The 19,656-nt window shown below is 40.9% G+C and overlaps 1 protein-coding gene across 9 annotated transcripts in view; it reads right to left on the reverse strand.

Annotated features, from left to right (window-relative positions):
• Myo81F (Myosin 81F) overlaps positions 1-19,656 on the reverse strand; it is a 2,624,640-nt gene that overhangs the window by 765,802 nt on the left and 1,839,182 nt on the right. For 7 of the 9 annotated variants that reach the window (XM_070995759.1, XM_070995757.1, XM_070995758.1 and 4 more), the window contains one exon: positions 6,540-7,166. The exons of 1 other annotated variant lie outside the window; for it this stretch is intronic. In XM_070995759.1, coding sequence (XP_070851860.1) covers positions 6,540-7,166 — 627 coding nt within the window. Of the gene's footprint in view, positions 1-6,539; positions 7,167-19,656 lie in introns of those variants that run through there. One more of the 9 variants, XM_070995763.1, reaches the window with a different exon arrangement.

Consider the following 19,656-nt stretch of genomic DNA (forward strand, 5'->3'; position numbering starts at 1 on the left):
GGACCTTAATGGCTGCAAGATATAGGAATGCTTGCGGTGAAGTTGACCTGTTAAAAGTTCTGCTGGTCCCTTACAGAAAGCCATGGCAAAGAAAAAGTCAAGACCACCGCATTAACCGCACAGGAAAGCTGCTCATTGTCACCAATCGAAGCTTTGACTCAACGCGTCTCGTCCTGGACAAAACTGGTACGCGTTGGTGCTTACGCCTTACGCTTGATCCAAAAGACCAAGGCCACTAAATCTGTAACGCTGGCAAATGGAAAGATGCTCTCCTTTGAGGAGATTCAGGCTGCTCGCATTTTTTGCCTGCAAGAGGCTCAGAGATGTTTCATAGAAGACCGCAAACTACTGACGGAAAGCAAGCCACTTAAAAGCCGCTCCCAGTTGATGAAGCTCTCACCGATTATCTGCCAGTATGGCCTTCTTCGAGTTGGTGGACGACTGGAGAACTCACAATTACCAGCTGATGTAAAACACCCAATACTGCTTCCGAAGTCGAGCCGCAGCACAAGAATGATTTTGGAACCCGAGCATACTACAAATCTTCATCCAAAAGTTTCTGCATTTTTTGTTATTGCTCGTCAAAAGTACTGGATCTTTGGTGCGCGTAACCTAATAAGGAATCTGGTTCACAACTGCATTAAATATTTAGTTAACGTAGACTCACGGAGCACCAATTCAGGGTCGATCTACCAGGCATCCGTATAACAGAAGCTTTACCCTTCCAGCACTCAGGCTGTGATTACTCTGGACCATTTGTACTAAAAGAAAGGCTAGGGCGCAGCCTCTTTGCCTCTTTGTTTGCCTTGTAATACCGTGGCCACCGATCTTAGCGCAGACACATTCCTGGTATGTCTTCGGCGTTTCATGTCCCTTAGAGGAAAATGCTCACAGATCTTCAGCGATAACGAGACGAATTTTGTTGGTGCCAAACGGGCATTAGATGAGATCCAGGAATTTTCCTTTTCGCTGGAGTATCAACGCAGTCTAACACAATCAAATGATGGAATTAAGTGAAGTTTTATTCGCCACATTGTGGAGGGAAGTGGGAGTCATTAGTTCGTTCCGTTAAACTTCATCTGCGACGAGTTGGGGAAAAACTTTGAAAAATTCAAGCTCGGATTTTTGGTATATGAAATACTAACTTTTCCCTTTTTATACCAGTTACTCGTAGAGTAAAAGGGTACACTAGATTCGTCGGAAAGTATGTAACAGGTAGAAGGAAGCGTTAAGTATATATATTCTTCATCAAGATCACTAGCCGAGTCGATCTAGCCATGTCCGTCTGTCCGTATGAACGCTGAGATCTCGAAAACTATAAGAGCTACAATACTGGGACAAGGCATGCAGATTCCTGCGGTTCCTGCGCAGCGCAAGTTTGTTTCAGCAGAGTGCTAACGCCCACAAACCGCCCAAAACTGTGGCTCCTACAGTTTTGATGCTAGAATAAAAATGAATGAAATGTATTGTTCTCATCAATACCTATCAGTTGACCCAAAATTACGCCCACAAACTTTAAAAAAAATCGGAAATATGAACGCGGATATCTCGGAAACTATCAAAGATAGAAAATTGAGATCTCACATTTAGATTTCGTAGCCTTGTACGCAGCGCAAGTTTGTTTCAGCAGGGTGTCACGCCCACTCTAACGCCCACAAACCGCTCAAAATTGTGGCTCCTACAGTTTTGAAGCTAGAATAAAAATGAATGAAACGTATTGTTCTTATCAATACCTATCGATTTTCCCAAAAACGCCCACAAACCGCCCAAGCATGTGGCGCAAACAATGTTCATGCTAGATAAAAAATGTTAACTGATACCTATCGATACCTATCCATTGATCCAAAAAAAAAAAATTTGCCACGCCAACTCCGACGCCCATAACGCCTAAATCTGTCTACCGCCCACATTACCCTATATTGAGATCAAGGGTAGGTGGCGCATTTCAATGTCGCTTTGCTGCTTGCATATCTCAATTTCCCTTTGGTCCCTTGAGCTGAGTTACAGGCATCTGATAGTCAAGATAGCGTTCTTCCTTGTTTTAATATATTTTGGTGCTGCGACTTAGTGTTAAGACTTCAACTGAACGCATCGGACACCAAAAATGTGTCAAATTAAACAAATGATATACAGTTTACTCAAATCGGGTGTTACAACTCAGAATTCGGGTTATGAGGGGTTGATTTACGGCACTGGTTTACAAAGTATATTGTGTCTCATGCTGTGGCCTCTCGTGCGCTTGGTGGCCTCTGCTGCTCCGAATACTTTCGCGGACACTCGTAAGAGTGATTAAGCATTGCGCTGTTATGTGAACAGGCACTGAGCTTTCAAAGCACACATCCAGCCAGACACAGACTCCTGGCATTGGCTCTGTCCCTGGTGGTCCCGCCAGACGCTAACTCAGTTTTCTTTGACGCTCCGGGCCACCGTCCTGTTAGAAGAAGATGACCGTCCCACCCTTTCCTTCTCTCAAGGACGTTCCAGTCCTACGTGCGAGCTGTTTCCGCGGTCTTTGGTTTCATTATGTTTCTGCGTGCCAGGCTCGAGTCCAACCAATTTACTTCTAGGTTTATTTTCGGCTGCCTTCATGTGTACAAAATTTGTATTGACAAGCTTCAGAATTACAGACTTCGTGGTTAATATAAGAATAGAGAAAACTTTGTATAAGAGTGTAAGTGTAAAATAACAAATTGGTGTTTACATTAAACAGTACCTATACCTAAACTGGAGTTAATGCAGGGTAAACGCTTTTTTAAAGTGGACGAGTCACTGGCTCATTTCGCATTAGTCTAATAGGAACATTGAAAGTTAGGCGGCTTACCAAATGTACAGAATCAATATCGCCTGTGATAAGATTATTCATAAAAATAGTACCAAGCATAATTCTACGGCTTACTAGACTAGGCAAATTAATCAATAGCAATCTACTCGAGTAAGAAGACGTTTTGATCCCAGTTCAAACCACGTAAGGCAAAAAGAAGAAACTGTGTCTGTACGGACTCTATACGGTCAATGTGCACTTGATACTGAGGACTCCAAACGGAAGAACAGTATTCTAAATTAGGACGGACAAGTGAGGTATATAATAATTTGGTAGTGTATGGATCATCAAATTCTTTAGATCAACGCTTTATAAACCCAAGAGCACTCATAGCTTTATTTACAGTAGAGGATATGTGGGAGTCAAATTTAAGTTTAGGATCTAGGAGAACACCTAAATCGTTTACTGAGTATATTCGGTCCAGGGACATGTTCTGAAAAGAGTAACGCATGAACGTTGGCGTACCCCTATAAAAAGTCATAACGTTGCATTTAAGATAGTTTAAATTCAAAGGGTTGTACTGACACCACTCCTGGAATCTATTAATGTCTGACTGCAAGCAGAAACCAGATTCAATATTATTATATGAAAAACAAAGCTTAACATCATCAGCATACATTAGCACACGAGAGTGATTTACGATAGAAGGAAGATCATTTATAAACAGAGTAAACAGCAAAGGGCCTAAATGACTGCCCTGAGGCACTCCAGATGTCACGATGATCATCTTGGAAACAGCGTTTTTAAATTAAGCCCTCTGAGATCTACCATTCAAATAACTTGAAATCCAAGTTAACAGATTATTCGGAAACCCGAGCTGATCTAATTTGAATAAAAGAAGAGAGTGGTTTACAGAGTCAAAGGCTTTACTAAAATCTGTATATATAACGTCCGTCTGCCAGTTTTTGTTAAATCCATCTTGTACAAAAGATGTCAATTCGAGCAGGTTAGTGGTGGTCGATCTACGCTTAACAAAACCATGTTGACACGGCGAGGGGAGCACAAATGTTGCAACTGAGAGGTAATAATGCGTTCAAATGTTTTAGGAATTGCAGACAATTTGGAGATTCGTCTATAGTTCTGAACATTAACCTTCGCACCCTTTTTGTGGAGTGGAATAATAAAAGAATCTTTCCAGATAGTAGGAAAAACAGATGATGAAAATGAAAAAGTTTAAGAATGGGTTTACAAATAGTTCGGGCACAAAACTTAAGAACACACCCAGGGAGTCCATCTGGCCCCGGAGAATAGGTTGGCGTTATAGTTTCTAAATCACTTAAGAGAGAACTTTCGGTGATTACAGGAGAAAAAATACAATTTGCCCTGTTTAAGTGATTAGGGTAGCTAGAATTAGACCAAGAAACAGAACTATAAGTAGATTGGAAGAATTCAGCAAATAAATTTGCAATTTCGGGATCCGTAGATGCCTCAATAGAGTTTAATCGTACGGATGATGGCAATGCTGAAGACTTTCTCTTGGCATTGACAAAGTTGTAAAACTGCCTCGGATTCTTTGAAAATTCAAGTTTACATCGGTTCAAATACGTGGAATAGCAATGACTTTTTATAGAAGTTTGTTTTTAGGTTTCTAATTCTTTGCAACTGATTGGTAAACCAAGGTAGCCTGTCTAACTTAGATGGAAAACTATCAGGAACACATTCACAGAAAAAAGAGTTTAGGACACTATAAAATAGTTCCGTAGCACTTTCAATATCCAATTTGTCCAGTTATATTATGAAATGAAGTTGTTGAGTTTACTAAAGTCACATTTACGAAAGCGTCTACTTTTAGATGGAGAAAGTGAAGGAGAGAGGGTATCAACGCAGGGAAGACAAATTGTAAGTTCTAATGTGGGATGGTACTGGTCTTCAGGCACAACTAGTGGGTCAATTCTAGATACAGTGACTTCAGACGGATCTAAAACAAATACAAGTTTTAATTGTCTGTTTAGTGAATTACGTATAAAGCTAACTTGCTGTAATGATAATTCTAACAGACCGTCAACGAAGTCATGGTCAGATAAAGGGGTAGGGACAAGTGAGTCAGTGGAAAGGGACCAAGAAATGTAAGGGAGATTGAAATCACCCAAAACAATTAAAAGATCCCTTTCGGAAAGATGAGATAAAACAGTTTTTATTGCAGACAAATGTTGCTCATAAATTGTTAAATCGGATCTAGGTGGAATATAAGAACAAGTTACATAAATATAAAAAGATTTTTAAGAAACTTTAATACCAACGAATTCTATGTCATTGGGATTAAGAAAGTATATTCTCTCCGATGTTAAAGAAGAGGTAACGGCAACCAGCACCCCACCCCCCTACGAGGAGAGCGATCAGTTCTATACGTATTAAAATTTTTGGATATAACTTCAGAGTCTGATATCTCCGTTTGCAGCCAAGTCTCAGTAAAGGCCAGAATGTCTTCAGAAAAGGCAGAGGAGTCATTTTGATAGGCCAAAAATAAACTGCTCAGTTTTTTGGCGCAGGTACTGTCGTGGAAGGCCTATTATTAGTTCTCCGTCTGTTTGGAACAAATTCTTTAATGACCAATTCATCATTAAGCCAAGACTTTTAGAATTAAGTACATTAAATACTTCCGGAGGAGCAGATATTTGAAATGAAGATATCCTACGAACATATGGAAATTTAAACTCCTCCACTGTGATGTTTTGAGATGGAAATTCCTCTAATACAAATACCAAAACATCTGCAGATGTGGTTTCAGGTGTTAAAGGAGTGAAGGAGCGGTGTTTTTGCGTTTAGGTGACCCTACTGACATTTTTTTTTTATTATCAAGGTCCGCCTTAAACTCTTTAAAATCAGAAACTACGCTCATAAGCTTATCAAAAAGTTTCATAAAACGAACATTGGTCAGCGCAACATAGCCATCCAAATCACGGTCTATTTCAATGCATGAGGCACAAGTCCATAAAATCTTTTCCTCTGCCAACAAGTCCAGTACATTTTGGATGTATGACTGTATTGCAGAGACGGCAGTAAATAAAAACGTCATTAGGTGACGATCCAAACTGACAATCTTTTTTGGAACAAAAAAGAGCCATTTTTAAGTATTTAAATTTAAGAAAAAAAGTTATTTATAAAACCAAAGAATCAAAAGAATTATAAATACCTCCTTTGATTTGACACTGGGATCAAACAATAAAAATGTAGACACACAAGAACACAAAAGTATAAAAGCGCGTAGAGACTGCTAGAGCAAGAGAGCGCGACGGAGTGGCTGTCGACTGAGCGTGGCTTGCGAAACGCAATCAAAATATACAAGACAACAGTTTAGACGACAAGAAACGGGAGAGAGATTACAAGAAAATAAAAGAAAATAACAACAAAAGCTATTGAAACAAATGCACCACAGCGTACAGAAGTTACAATAACAAATTGCACAGGCTAAAAACAGAGTTAGGTTTTGTTAAAATTTCTACAATAAAATAGACAATTAAACATAAACAGACGATTTAAAACACAAGCACGGCTGGTTATGTTGGACTAAGTCACAAAGCAAGGCACCAGTATAACAGATATTAATGACAAATTGACAAAAAATTACAGAGCACAAGATAAACACAACCGGTCACAAGCGACGCTAAATCGATTTTTGGAAACTTGATAGAGTGTAAAAGACTTGAAATTGATTGTTTAACCAACAAGTCAGATATATAACAATTTAACAGAAAGATAAATATAAGAATGTACTTACTCGAAACATATTACACGACAGTAAAACATTTTCTGGATCATACATGTGAATATGGGATGTTGGAATTTTGTCAGTTTTAGAAAACATTGTCATTTCGTGTTTTCCCTTTAAATCAGAATTATTTTTCCCTTTTCGTGCCAGGGTGGAAATAAGGTTACTATCACTCGAAAGCTCGTACGTATTAAAGTAGTTTTCCGCGAATTCAAGAATATTATAAAATGAATCGTCGTTGTGAACATCTTTATGTCTATTATCATTGTAGTTAAGTTCATGAATTTTTTTTTCCACTCTTTGTTTTCGTCTTTGCTCCCGTTCATCATCTATTTCATATTTAACAAATATGGAGCAAGAGGGAGTAGGTGGACTCTTAATGTTTTCATTAGTTATCTTAAATTTAGGTGAAGTTTCATTTCCACCAGTTACTTGATTTGTGTTTGGTAACTTATTTGCATTTATTGCTTCATATATGGGCTCAGGCTTAAAATACTTCTTTGTAAAATTTGTAGATGTAGGCGGTGGTGGGGGAGGTACTGTTGGCTCTGGAAGTGATGGGACTCCTTTTGTTGTGAACGACTTTCCCGTTTCGTGGATTTCAAAATTAATTTCGTTCTGTGTACACAATTCAATCTAAAATATGTTAAACAAAGTTTTTAAATTAATTATTTTCTGTTTTTTCTTTGTTGTTTGTTGAAGCGATTTACATTGGAAAATGGGGGATATAAGGTGGATCAAGAATACTTGGAAGAGAAACTCTTATTAAAATGTAACATTGCAGAGCTTAGACAAATTCACAAATTTTGATGATAACGGTAGTAATATACTGAAAGTGGACAAAAATTTTAAATTTAAAGGGGAAGAGTCCCAGACAAGGGTGAACATTCAAGACAGCCATCCTGCCAACCGCAGCCTCATGTATCTGGATTTTTTCTGGCCGGTCCCACCTGTTCAGTTTTTGCTGACGCTTCGTGCTTACGGCAGTAGGCAAGCAGTCCCTATGGCCTTTTATCAGCCGATTGCAGATGTATCTAAAGACTTACTGTCTACACAGTCTCTAAACGCTAGTCCTCATCGACGTCCTTTTCATTCTCTCGCGTTCTCTGTTGGCCTATTAATGATATGTAGGTTGATATTTATGTTATAAATATATTCTAATATTGGGGCTAATTTTTTAATTGGATATCAAACCCTCTAAATCCCCGGGTCCGGATGGAATCGTACCAGCTTAACTTTCCTACTTGCCTACTCTCCACAAATTTGTCAGTCTCTCTGTATCAAGGAGCTCAAAGCTTTCTTAGACATATAGGGTGTTCGCAACAATATTCTGCCAGAAGCCATTTTTGACGCTCTGGATATTGACTGTCACTTGGTGCACCTCACAGAACGTCTTCTACCGTGGTGTCAACTGCCGTAAGAAAAGTTAGCAAAGTTACGCCTTAAGGAAGGGTACTCAACTACTCCTGTAAAACGTAGCGGAGGTAGTTGTCACGTTCCAACTCTCACGCTTAGCAACAGGGCTTTGTATCTTTGCCTTGTCCTTAATAGGAAGCTAGGTTGGAAGTCCAACGTTGCAACGTTGACTTCTGCAGATGTTGTGTAGGGTACAATTCACAAACGATGGAATAAGGGTTAAGACGTTCGCTTTATGTAGTTTCTTGTTCGCACTTCTTTAAAATAAACAGTGGCAGAGCTCACGAATTTACAGGGAAACCACTGCTAACTGTACCTCTGCCATCTCGCTCGCAGGATCTACGCCGCGGCAACCGAAATTACAGCGAATGTCAGCGCAAGCAGCGAGAGGATGAAAGTATTACGCCGTCTCTGCGCTTCCTACAGGCACGTAGCAAAACTTTGCGCGCAGAACCTTTCGCTGAGGCCAACGGACGTGCGCCGAAAACGTAGAACAGTTTTATTTAAAAAAAAAAACGCAAAACTCAATTGACAAGCGTTTTAATAAGAGTGCAACGAAACCCAACGAGTATCTAAGATTTATTGACCAAAGACTATGAAACCATATTCTGAGGTGAACTTTGTTGCTATTTTTCGAGAACTGATCGCCTAAGTTCTGAAATGTTTTTATACCCGTTACTCGTAGAGTAAATGGGTATACTAGATTCATCGGAAAGTATGTAACAGGCAGAGGGGAAGCGTTTCCGAGCCCATAAAGTATATGTATTCTTGATTAGGATCACTAGCCGAGTCGATCTAGCCATGTCTGTTTGTCCGTATGTCCGTATGAACGCTGAGATGTCGGAAACTATACAAAGCTACAATACTGAGATTAGGCATGCAGATTCCTGAGATTCCTGCGCAGCGCAAGTTTGTTTCAGCAGCGTGCCACGCCCACTCTAACGCCCACAAACCGCTTAAAACTGTGGCTCCTACAGTTTTGATGCTAGAATAAATATAATAAATAGATAAAAAATATTAAGTGAAATGTGTTGTTCTCGTCAATACCTATCGATTGACCAAAAAAAAAAGGTTGCCACACCCACTCTAACGCCCACAAACAGCCCAAACCTGTGGAGCCCACAATTTTCGTGCTAGATAAAAAATTGTAACTGAAATGTTTTGGTCTCGTTAATACCAATCGATTGATTTAAAAACAAATTTGCCACGCCCACTCGAACGCCCATATCGCTTAAATCTGTCTACCGCCGGTAGGTGGCACATTTCAATCTCGCTTTGCTGCTTGCATGTCTCCATTTCCCTTTGGTTCCATTAGCTGAGTAACGGGTATCTGATAGTCGAGGTACTTGACTATAGCGTTCTTCCTTGTTATACCCGTTACTCGTAGAGTAAAAGGTTATACTAGATTCGTCGGAAAGTATGTAACAGGCAGAAGGAAGTGTTTCCGACCCCATAAAGTATATACCTTCTTGATCAGGATCACTAGCCTTGTCAATCAAGCCATGTCCGTCTGTCTGTCCGGATGAAAGCTGAGATCTCGGAAACTATAAGGGATAGGCTATTGAGATTTGGCGTGCAGATTCCTGAGCTTCTTTCGCAGCGCAAGTTTATTTCAGCGGAGTGCCACGCCCACTCTAACGCCCACAAACCGCCCAAAACTGTGGCTCCTACACTTTTTATGCTAGAATAAAAAGTTTAACTGAAATGTATTGGTTTCGTCAAAACCTATCGATTGATCCAAAAATAACTCTGCTGAAACAAACTTGCGCTGCGTATGAAGCTCAGGAATCTGAATGCCAAATCTCAATAGCCTAGGTGGTATAGTTTCCGCGATCTCAGCGTTCATCCGGACGGACAGACAGACGGACAGACGGACATGGCAAGATCGACTCGGCTAGTGATCCTGATCAAGAATATATATACTTTATGGGGTAGCAAACGCTTTCTTCTGCCTGTTACGTACTTTCCGACGAATCTAGTATACCCTTTTACTCTACGAGTAACGGGTATACAAATTTACATTGATATTCTGCAAATCAATTATGAAAAAAATTAAACTGACATAAATGCGGTCCTCCGCGTTAAAAAGCTATAACCGCAATTTTATATTAGGGGAAATAGTTTAAAAAAAACAAAAAGGGAGTATATTTCATTTGAGATAAAAAGAACGGAGTCCGATCAATCTTAAAAAGAGATATATTCTTTGTTGAACTAATAAGCTTTTTTATTAGTTGTTGCTAAATTAAAATACGAATTTCAGGTTGCTTTAGGCTTGTTAACAGTTTATTAGCGAGAGAGAGTACAGCAGGCGAGACGAGAATGCGTTTTATGTCGAGATCAGAATTCGTACTGATTTTACAAACGGACAGCCAGCCGAAAGCTGGGCCGAAAAATGCAAGTACACAAAAGACGAGAGAGCTAGATAAAGAGAGCTACCTTTCGCGATGCCATTAATATAAGAGATCGAATTAAGAAGTTAGTTGGCTGCTGCGGCTGCGTGACCCGACATACTCCCCCCGTTGGAAGCCTGGGCTTCAACATTATCCTTAAGGGGTAGCAGACACAGCTTGTTTACTGCTCGCTTTGTCACTCCTGATGTTGTCTTCAGAACGGCAACTCGAGCAACCCCATCTCCACCGAAGAGAAGCTCGATCACTCTGGCGAGGGGCCACTTCATGGGAGGCAAGTTTTCGTCCTTAACCAGAACTAAGTCATCGACAACCAGGCCAGGTTTTGGGGTGCGCCACTTGGAGCGCTGTTGTAGCAATGTTAGGTATTCTTCCTTCCATCGGGACCAAAAGATCTGCTGCAAGTAAGCCATGCGTTGCCATCCATCCAAGCGATTGAAGTTAAGACTGGTCACATCCGGCTCGACGAAAGAAGAAGGCGGACCACCATTCAAAAAATGCGCTGGGGTTAATACATCCAGATCAGCTGGGTTTTCTGAAATCGAGACTAATGGTCGAGAATTAACAACCGCCGAAATGTGACACACCAGGTTCCGCAACTCCTCAAAGGCTAAAACAGCAGTGCCAACAGCGCGGTAGAAATGATGCTTAGCGATCTTTACAGCCGCTTCCCAAAGACCGCCAAAGTGTGGCGACCTAGGAGGAATGAAACACCAATCAATAGCCTCAGCTAGGCAAAAGTCCAATGTAGCTCTCTGATGATCACTGCTGAGGAAAGGACGCCTTAGTTCGAGCAGCTCATTGCGAGCTCCAACAAAGTTGGTTGCATTATCAGACCAAATCTGCCGCGGCCTTCTTCTAGTGCATATAAATCGTTTGAGGCCATGTAGAAACGATACCGTAGAGAGATCCTTGACCAACTCCAGATGAATAGCCTTCGTGGCGAAGCAAATGAAGACACAAACGTAGCATTTTACTGGAGGCTTGCTTCGCACCTCTGACTTGTAGAGAAATGGCCCGCAAAAGTCAATGCCAGTGACTTCGAATGCATGAGATCCATCAAGTCGTTCCTTTGGGAGATCCGCCATTATATGCTCCACTACTCGAGGCTTCATTCGAAAGCATCTAATGCATTTGTTTACCGCCTTCATTACCGTCTTTCTCCCCCCAATAGGCCAATGTTGGGATCGAAATATGCCAAGTAATGCCCGTGGCCCAGTGTGCAGATTGCGTTCATGAAAGTGAGTAATAATGGCAATAGTGACCGAATGACTCCGTGGTAATATAATTGGATGACGCCCATTAAAATCCAGAGAAGAATTCTTCAGCCGGCCATCCACTCTAAGAAGCCCAAATTGGTCAATGAATGGCGAAAGAGATGCGAGCGAGCTGGAGGAGTGCACCATTCCCTTTGACTGCAATGATTTGATGTCATCCCATAAATGTGAGCGCTGGACAAGACGAAGCAACAGCAACAGAACAACAACTCCATCCAAAACAGCCGACACATTGGAGCACCACTTTCTAAGCTTAAATTTTCCCTTGGCTAGAAGTTTTGATGCCTGATCCATAATGATGACTGCCTCTTCCTTGGACTTGGCTCCAGATATCAAATCATCCACATAAAAATCGCGACGAGTGACCTCAGCCCCAAGCGGAAACGCTGTATGCTCGTCTGCTGCCAACTGATGCATAGCTCGCACAGCCAGAAATGATGCTGGCTTCGTGCCATAAGTAACGGTGTCTAGCTTAAACACCCGCAATTGATCCTGGGGGGAGTCCCTCCACAAAATGCATTGCAAATGGCTGTCCTCAGGCTGAACCCTAACACAACGGTACATTTTGCAAATGTCTCCTGTGATTGCTACTGGGTGTGAACGAAACCGTAGAAGAATCTGGAACAGCTTAGGCTGAATAACAGGGCCTGCCATAAGAACATCGTTGAGAGAATAGCCTGAGGAACTGGCCGCCGATCCATCAAAAACTACGCGAAGCTTTGTAGTGGAGCTATCTTTCTTTATGACGCAATGATGAGACAAGAAATATCGGCACAACCCGATGTCAGCGGCAGAAACTGATGACATATGTCCTAGATCGAGATATTCTTTTATGAATGCTGCATATTGAGCCTTCAAAGATGGCTGACGATTCAACTTTCTCTCTAGGGACAATAATCTTCGACAAGCTTGCTGGTAGGATTCTCCCAAAAGATCTAGATTAAACTTGGCCGGCAGCCGAACAGAATAATCACCAGCTGGCAAACGATTGACGTGTCTTACGAAATGTGCTTCACAGTCCAATTCTTCCTTAGTAGCGCGTATAATTGGCTCGGCGCAGCTTTGCACTTCCCAAAATCGTCGAAGAAGATCATCTAACCGATCGAAACTATTCTCTCTACTAGCGAGAAGTTCATCTTGAGACGACATTAAAACCGAGCCATTGGAAAGGCCATAGCCTCCAGAAACAACCCAACCCAGACGCGTCTTTTGAATTAGGGGTAATCCAGGTGGGAGCTTGATTTGGCCAACGCACAACATCTCGAAAAAGAGGCTGGCTCCGATTAAAAGATCCACCCGCTGGGGAGCATAAAACCTTGGGTCAGCTAACTGTATATTTTTGGGTATGTTCCAGCTGCCAATGTCGACGTTGAAGCTAGGCTGTCGCTCTGTTATGTTCGGAGCAATCACCGCGGTAATGTTGACCGAGTATTCGGAAGTTCGGGACTGAATCGTAATATTGACCGAGTGACCGTCCGTCACAAAACTGGAATCTCCAACTCCAGTTACAGATGCTGAGGATTTTACTTTCTTTACTTGAAGCTGATTTGCGAATCGGGACGTTATTAGATGCAGTTGGGAGCCCGAATCGAGTAGAGCTCGACAGGGAACGAAAACCCCAGAACGGTTTTTTACTAAAATGCTAGCCGTTGCTAAGAGCACAATATCATTACTAAATTCCTGTGCAATAAGAGCAGTCGAAGTGGAAGGCAGTGCAGAGGGTGAAGCAGAAGGAAGTGCTTCTTGAAGCTGTGCTCCTTCTTGTGAAGGAAAAGAAGGTGAGTTTCCCAGGTGAAGCAGGGTGTGGTGCTTAGATCCGCATGAACGACAACTACTAGAGTTGCATTGCCGAACTTGATGACCAACCTTAAGACAATTTATGCAAAGACCGAGCCGCTTCGCTTCTTGAAACCTATTCGCAGGAGACAGGATTTTAAAATTCTGACAATAAGAAATGGAATGCCCTGTATCATTACAGAATATACAAATCCAGGGGTTAGCGTTCGAGGCAACAAATGCTGATCTACGCGCATTGGGTATTCTGTTACTTCCCACCTGATTGCCCGGTGTATAGTTTGCCATGGCGAAATCCATAGTCTCCAACGTCCTGCATCGCTGCTCCAGAAATGATGCCATTGACTCCCACGTAGGAATTAAATTGACGAAGGCAGGGTCCTCTAAACGCTCTTCCCACTTTGCCTGACTTGCCGGATCCAACCTTTGGAACAGAACTTGGACGATGATGCATCCTGCGATTTGTTCTGTCGTGCCCAGTCCCTTGAGAGCACGAATATGAGCATTGAATTTATCGGACAGATCCCGAAGTGTCGAGACGGAACCACTCTGCACCGCCTTTAGTCCCAGGATCTCAATAATGTGTGCCTGAAAAACCAAACGTCGATTATCAAATCTATTTTTCAGCAAATCTAAAGCAATTGCGTAGTTGCCATCCGAAATTTCCAATGAGCGAATAGTTTCCAACGCTGCGTCCCTCAGGCATGATCGTAGATGCTGCAGCTTTTCTATGTTGGTGAGGTCCGGATGACTATCTATGATCGTGGTAAACATAGAATAAAAGTCAGACCAATTTGCATAACCTCCAGCGAATTTTGGAAGCTCAAGAGGGGGCAGCAATGCTGCCCTATTTCGAGGCTGACGCTGCTGGGGGCCGAAAACTCCCGGAGTGATGCCGTCAGCAAAAGTTGAATGCGAAAGAAGCTGTGAGGTGCGCTTTGAAATTTCGGATCGAACCGATGACTTCAGAGTTACGAAAATGTCATCAAATTTCTCACTTAAATCACTTTCAATTTCCTCTAAATCCAATTCTTCGAGCTCACCGAGCACCTTTTTAAATGACTCTTGAAGCTCATCAATCAACTCTAACCTCACATGAAGACCGGATTCGTCGCATGAAGTTAACGCCGCACTTGATAGGGAATCCACTAAGCGCTCCACTCTATTAAATAAAGCCGTTGCCTTGCGCTTTAAAAATATTGCCCTGCTTGCATCAGCGGTAACATCTCCAAAAGCTCCCGTAGGCATGGCTACAACAACAACAGCAGACGAAATGCCCGAAATTCGGCTCCAGCGGGAAAATGAGCGCAAAGCAAACGAGGGAATAACAGCCCGTTACTTGCCTATGTACGCTTCTATGTATAGCTGATTTTGCGCCTTATATGTAAATTTCCGCAATCACCAACTGCTATTTATTTATAGCGCTCACTGCATTTAAGGCCTTATGATTGTTGCTACGCCAATGCACCGCAGAAGCAAGAATGAAAAAAGTCAATAAATAGACTTATATGATTTGCACTTAGTATTATTTATGCACAAATCACGTCGGGGTCACCAATGTTGAACTAATAAGCTTTTTTATTAGTTGTTGCTAAATTAAAATACGAATTTCAGGTTGCTTTAGGCTTGTTAACAATTTATTAGCGAGAGAGAGTACAGCAGGCGAGACGAGAATGCGTTTTATGTCGAGATCAGAATTCGTACTGATTTTACAAACGGACAGCCAGCCGAAAGCTGGGCCGAAAAATGCAAGTACACAAAAGACGAGAGAGCTAGATAAAGAGAGCTACCTTTCGCGATGCCATTAATATAAGAGATCGAATTAAGAAGTTAGTTGGCTGCTGCGGCTGCGTGACCCGACATTCTTTTAAATCAATTTACCATTTACATCTGAAGTAAATTTATATTTGAGATAAACAAAACGGAGTCCGTTCAAATTAAATAAAATATATTTTTTGTTAAGCCATATACCATTTACATCCGAAGTTAATTTATAACTATTTTTACACTAATACTGGGACAGCTTAAAGAGTATTTCGACATTTTGCAACATTTCTCAAAGTCTTTGCAATTGACTTTAAGGTAACATACGAAAGTTATATCCAAGAGAACTGCCTTTTTAATGATACCACTGATGATGACTCTCTACTTATAGCTGCTATGTCCAACGAAACTTTTCTAACTATGCTTATCCCACTCTCCCTTACTTTTTAAATTAAATATTTCCAAAATGAGGATTACGAGGTAACTTTTTTTAATATATTCAAAAATCATATTTGTTATACAATTTAATTTTTATCCAGTGTCCAAGAACTATTTTATTTTTTCAACAAAGAAAGCGCCCGCTAAATATATTCCTAAAAACAAATGATTTTCACTGAAATCATTCACTTCACCTTTTTATCAATTAAAAAAGTTTTCATTGAATAAACTATGCTTTTAATAGGAAATCAAGAAAGAACGCTATTGTGTTGCTTTTAATTTTCTAGTGAGTGGTCCGAATTGAAACATTTTTAATATGTAGTTGGACATTGATGATCAAAGTGAACGCCAAACGGGTTTTAGCGTTATGGGCGATTGTGGGAAACGAAACGCCGCGTTACTTAGCTTTCAGTCAATATTATCTTTGGCAATGGGATATAAATATGTGCGCAATCTCAGTACTGGTGTGGTAGGGATCCAATAAAATCGAGTGAGAGTTAATCAGCCAATAATTTAAAACAAAGCGAATTAATTGTATTTTGAAATATAATTGGAAGCTTTTAAGAATAGTTCGGTGAGGTGGAACCTCAATCTTCATACCCGCATAACACGGGTACTTTCGGGTCGATTTCGACAGGGCACCCGGATTAGCATCTAACCTTGGCTTTTGGGTTTGCCCGAAAACGGATGAAATGGGATATCTGTGCTCGCCCGAATATAATAGATTAGTGCTGGGTTCTTCATGAGTGAATGAACCTAAAATGAGGTTTCCCTAGCTTAACATGTTCAATACTCACTTCTTCAGCTGCTTACTTGTTAAGCTGCTCACATGTTCACTCAGTTTTTTTAGTTCTTTACTTACTCACCAACTCTTTTCGGTTGCTCACTTACAAACTACTACACGAAGTAATGGTTCAAAAGATCTTCTGCTTTGTTTTTCGGTCCTGAATTTTGTTTCCTTCATTATAATAATATATTTTTAAAGTGGAATTGTTGATAAACGCAGTGCAGCCGCTATTTTAATTTGAGTCTTTTGGTATATGAAATACTTACTTTTCCCTTTTTATACACATTACTCGTAGAGTAAAAGGTTATACTAGATTCGTCGGAAAATATGTAACAGGCAAAAGGAAGCGTTTCCGACCCCATAAAGTATATATATTCTTGATCAGGATCACTAGCCGAGTCGATCTAGCCATGTCCGTCTGTCCGTATGAACGCTAAGATCTCGAAAACTATACAAGCTACTATACTGTTTAATATATTTTGGTGCTGCGTCACACATTTAAGATTTTATAGGACTTAGTGTTAAGACTAAAACGGAACGCATAGGACACCAAAAAATGTGAAAAATTTAATAAAGGAAATATTGTCAACTCAAATCCGAAAAGGAAACGTTTTAATTCTACACCATATCTTTGGTGCTTCTAACCAAATTTAGTTACTGATAAATATGGATCAGCTTAATCTTATGAAGGCAGCTAGAAGTCATGCCAAGGCAAGCATTATGCGTTTGCTAACGGGGTCTCAAGATCCACGTGCGGGATCAAAATTGGACCTTGATGAAATACAAGGCTCAACTTCGTATGGAAAGAGTTAGAGTCCATTAGCGACCAAATAGCCGATTTTGGCGAAGAGGAAGGGTACGTCGATCCAGCCATCGACAACGAAAGGTACGAGGACATTACAAGCGAGCACATTATTTCGCAACCTCATACGCACTTGTGAAGAATATCAGGGGAATGAAAGAGAAGGCAACAACTTCAGACAATCTGGAAACCCTGACGAGGCCGCATCAATGGCATCAGGAGTGGGGAACGAAAACCTAGTTTTTTTTCTGGAACAACAACAGCAGCTCAATGAGCGATTGGCTGAGCGAACTCAGCAGCAAATGCATAATGAACTGCCACAAATCCACATCAAGCTATTCACTGGCGACTACAAAACACCTTCGAGAGTACGATCCACAGCAAGCAGCATTTGACAGCAAAACAAAAGTTTTACTACTTAAAAACGTACATCACTGGAGAAGCTGCTGACTTGATTCGACATATGCCAATAATGGATGCAGCTTACGACGCTGCTTGGACTTGCCTAGTTGATCGGTACAAAGGACCACGTCACATTGCTAACACGCTGCTAAAGAGATTTGTTAACTTACCTTCGACCGCCAGAGCAGATGTAACAGTTCTGCGCAAGGTGACGGTCGGAGCCACCGGAATTGTACGTGGCCTGGATGCGGCAGGGCAAACTATTAAGGACTGCTGGTTTATACACTTGATTCTGCGCAAGATCGGAAATGGATCGAAGGAAGCCGGGAACTGGAATCTCCGTCTGTGGATGATCTACTTAAGTTTTTAGGACGACGTTGCGAGGAATTCTAGCTCAGCAAAAGTGAGTCATACATAGGTTCCAAGGTTGGCCCACAATATGGCAAAGCAAAGCGATCGTCACACGCTTTAGTATCGTTAAAAGCAATCACTTGTGTGATCTTTAACTCCAAGGAGCACAAGGTCTACGCCTGCTCAAAGTTTGATGAATTGTCAATCGAGCAGAGACGCACATTTGTTTAGGCTATGTTCCTGTGTTTCAACTGACTTAGGCCTGGCCATGTGTCGTGAAAGTGTGAATCTAAGCTCACATTCAAGTTTTGCCACAATCGTCACCACTCTCTGCTACAAGCAGATATTCTTGGTTCGCAATATTTCTCTTAAAATGAATAGACTGCCCTTACATACTGTGCATCTATGCCAACAATGTTAAGGGAGAGTGGAGTAAGGATTGTTAAGATTCAGGGATATATCGTGGCCCTAGCGCCTAAGCGGCTATTTTAAAATGCCTGCCGTTTTAAATGAAGAATCAGTTGAGAAAGATCTGAATTAATTTCTGTCAAATTCATATTTGATAGGATATTTTAATTTAGCTTCGGACACTTTATTGGACACTGATTCTTTTTGAAATCTCTTATTTTTTGTAATTACGTGCCAAACGCGTACCTGTTTTTCATTTCCATTTGTGCTCTTCGTTCTTGGGGATGTTTAGCAATAACTTAAAATACTTCCTGTGGTAAAAGGACAGTTGAAGGTAGTATTTAATAACACGGATTTGGTTGAAGTATATATATAGATTTCAAGGTGCCAGTGGTGGTGCTAGTGGTGATTGCACCTCTCAATGAGAACTCGATGGCCCAAGTAATTTTAAAGCATGCGGTCTAAAACGCGGACACCGCCGAATTTTCAAGGGATAATGATATACCACCCACCAATTTACATAAGGGAACATAACTCGAATGCCCTAGTAAAGAAAATTGTTGCGCTGGTCGAGAGTGATAATTTTTATGTTACTTCTCTTGTTAAAGGGTATATTTACACAGAGAAAATAAAATACCAAAACTGCTCATCAATCGGGTGATTTTGCATATCAATTTTGATCCCTTATGTTGCCATATCATATTCATATGTTCGAACATATATAATTGATATTTTTGAACATGTCAATTTGGTATTTTTCAAACCAGATTGACATGCGCACATATCAAAGTTGTGACCAAATTGTGGTACTTTTTAATATCCAACTGATATGCTTTCATATCAAACTGGTATGCTTTCATATCAAACTGATATGCTTTCATATCAAACTGATATACTTTCATATCAGATTAATATGCTTGTAATATCAATATTAATCAGTTTTTTTTTTTTTTACTTTTTTGCATCTTATAAACAAATAAATATTGAAAACCCATAAGACATATTTATTATACCCGTTACTCGTAGAGTAAAAGGGTATACTAGATTCGTCGGAAAGTATGTAACAGGCAGAAGGAAGCGTTTCCGACCCCATAAAGTATATATATTCTTGATCAGGATCACTAGCCGAGTCGATCTAGCCATGTCCGTCTGTCCGTCTGTCCGTCTGTCTGTCCGGATGAACGCTGAGATCTCGGAAACTATGATAGCTAGGCTATTGAGATTTGGCGTACAGATTCCTGAGCTTCTTACGCAGCGCAAGTTTGTTTCAGTAGACTGC

The sequence above is a fragment of the Drosophila suzukii genome, chromosome 3 (assembly GCF_043229965.1).
Source record: "Drosophila suzukii chromosome 3, CBGP_Dsuzu_IsoJpt1.0, whole genome shotgun sequence".
In the NCBI taxonomy this organism is placed as follows: domain Eukaryota; kingdom Metazoa; phylum Arthropoda; class Insecta; order Diptera; family Drosophilidae; genus Drosophila; species Drosophila suzukii.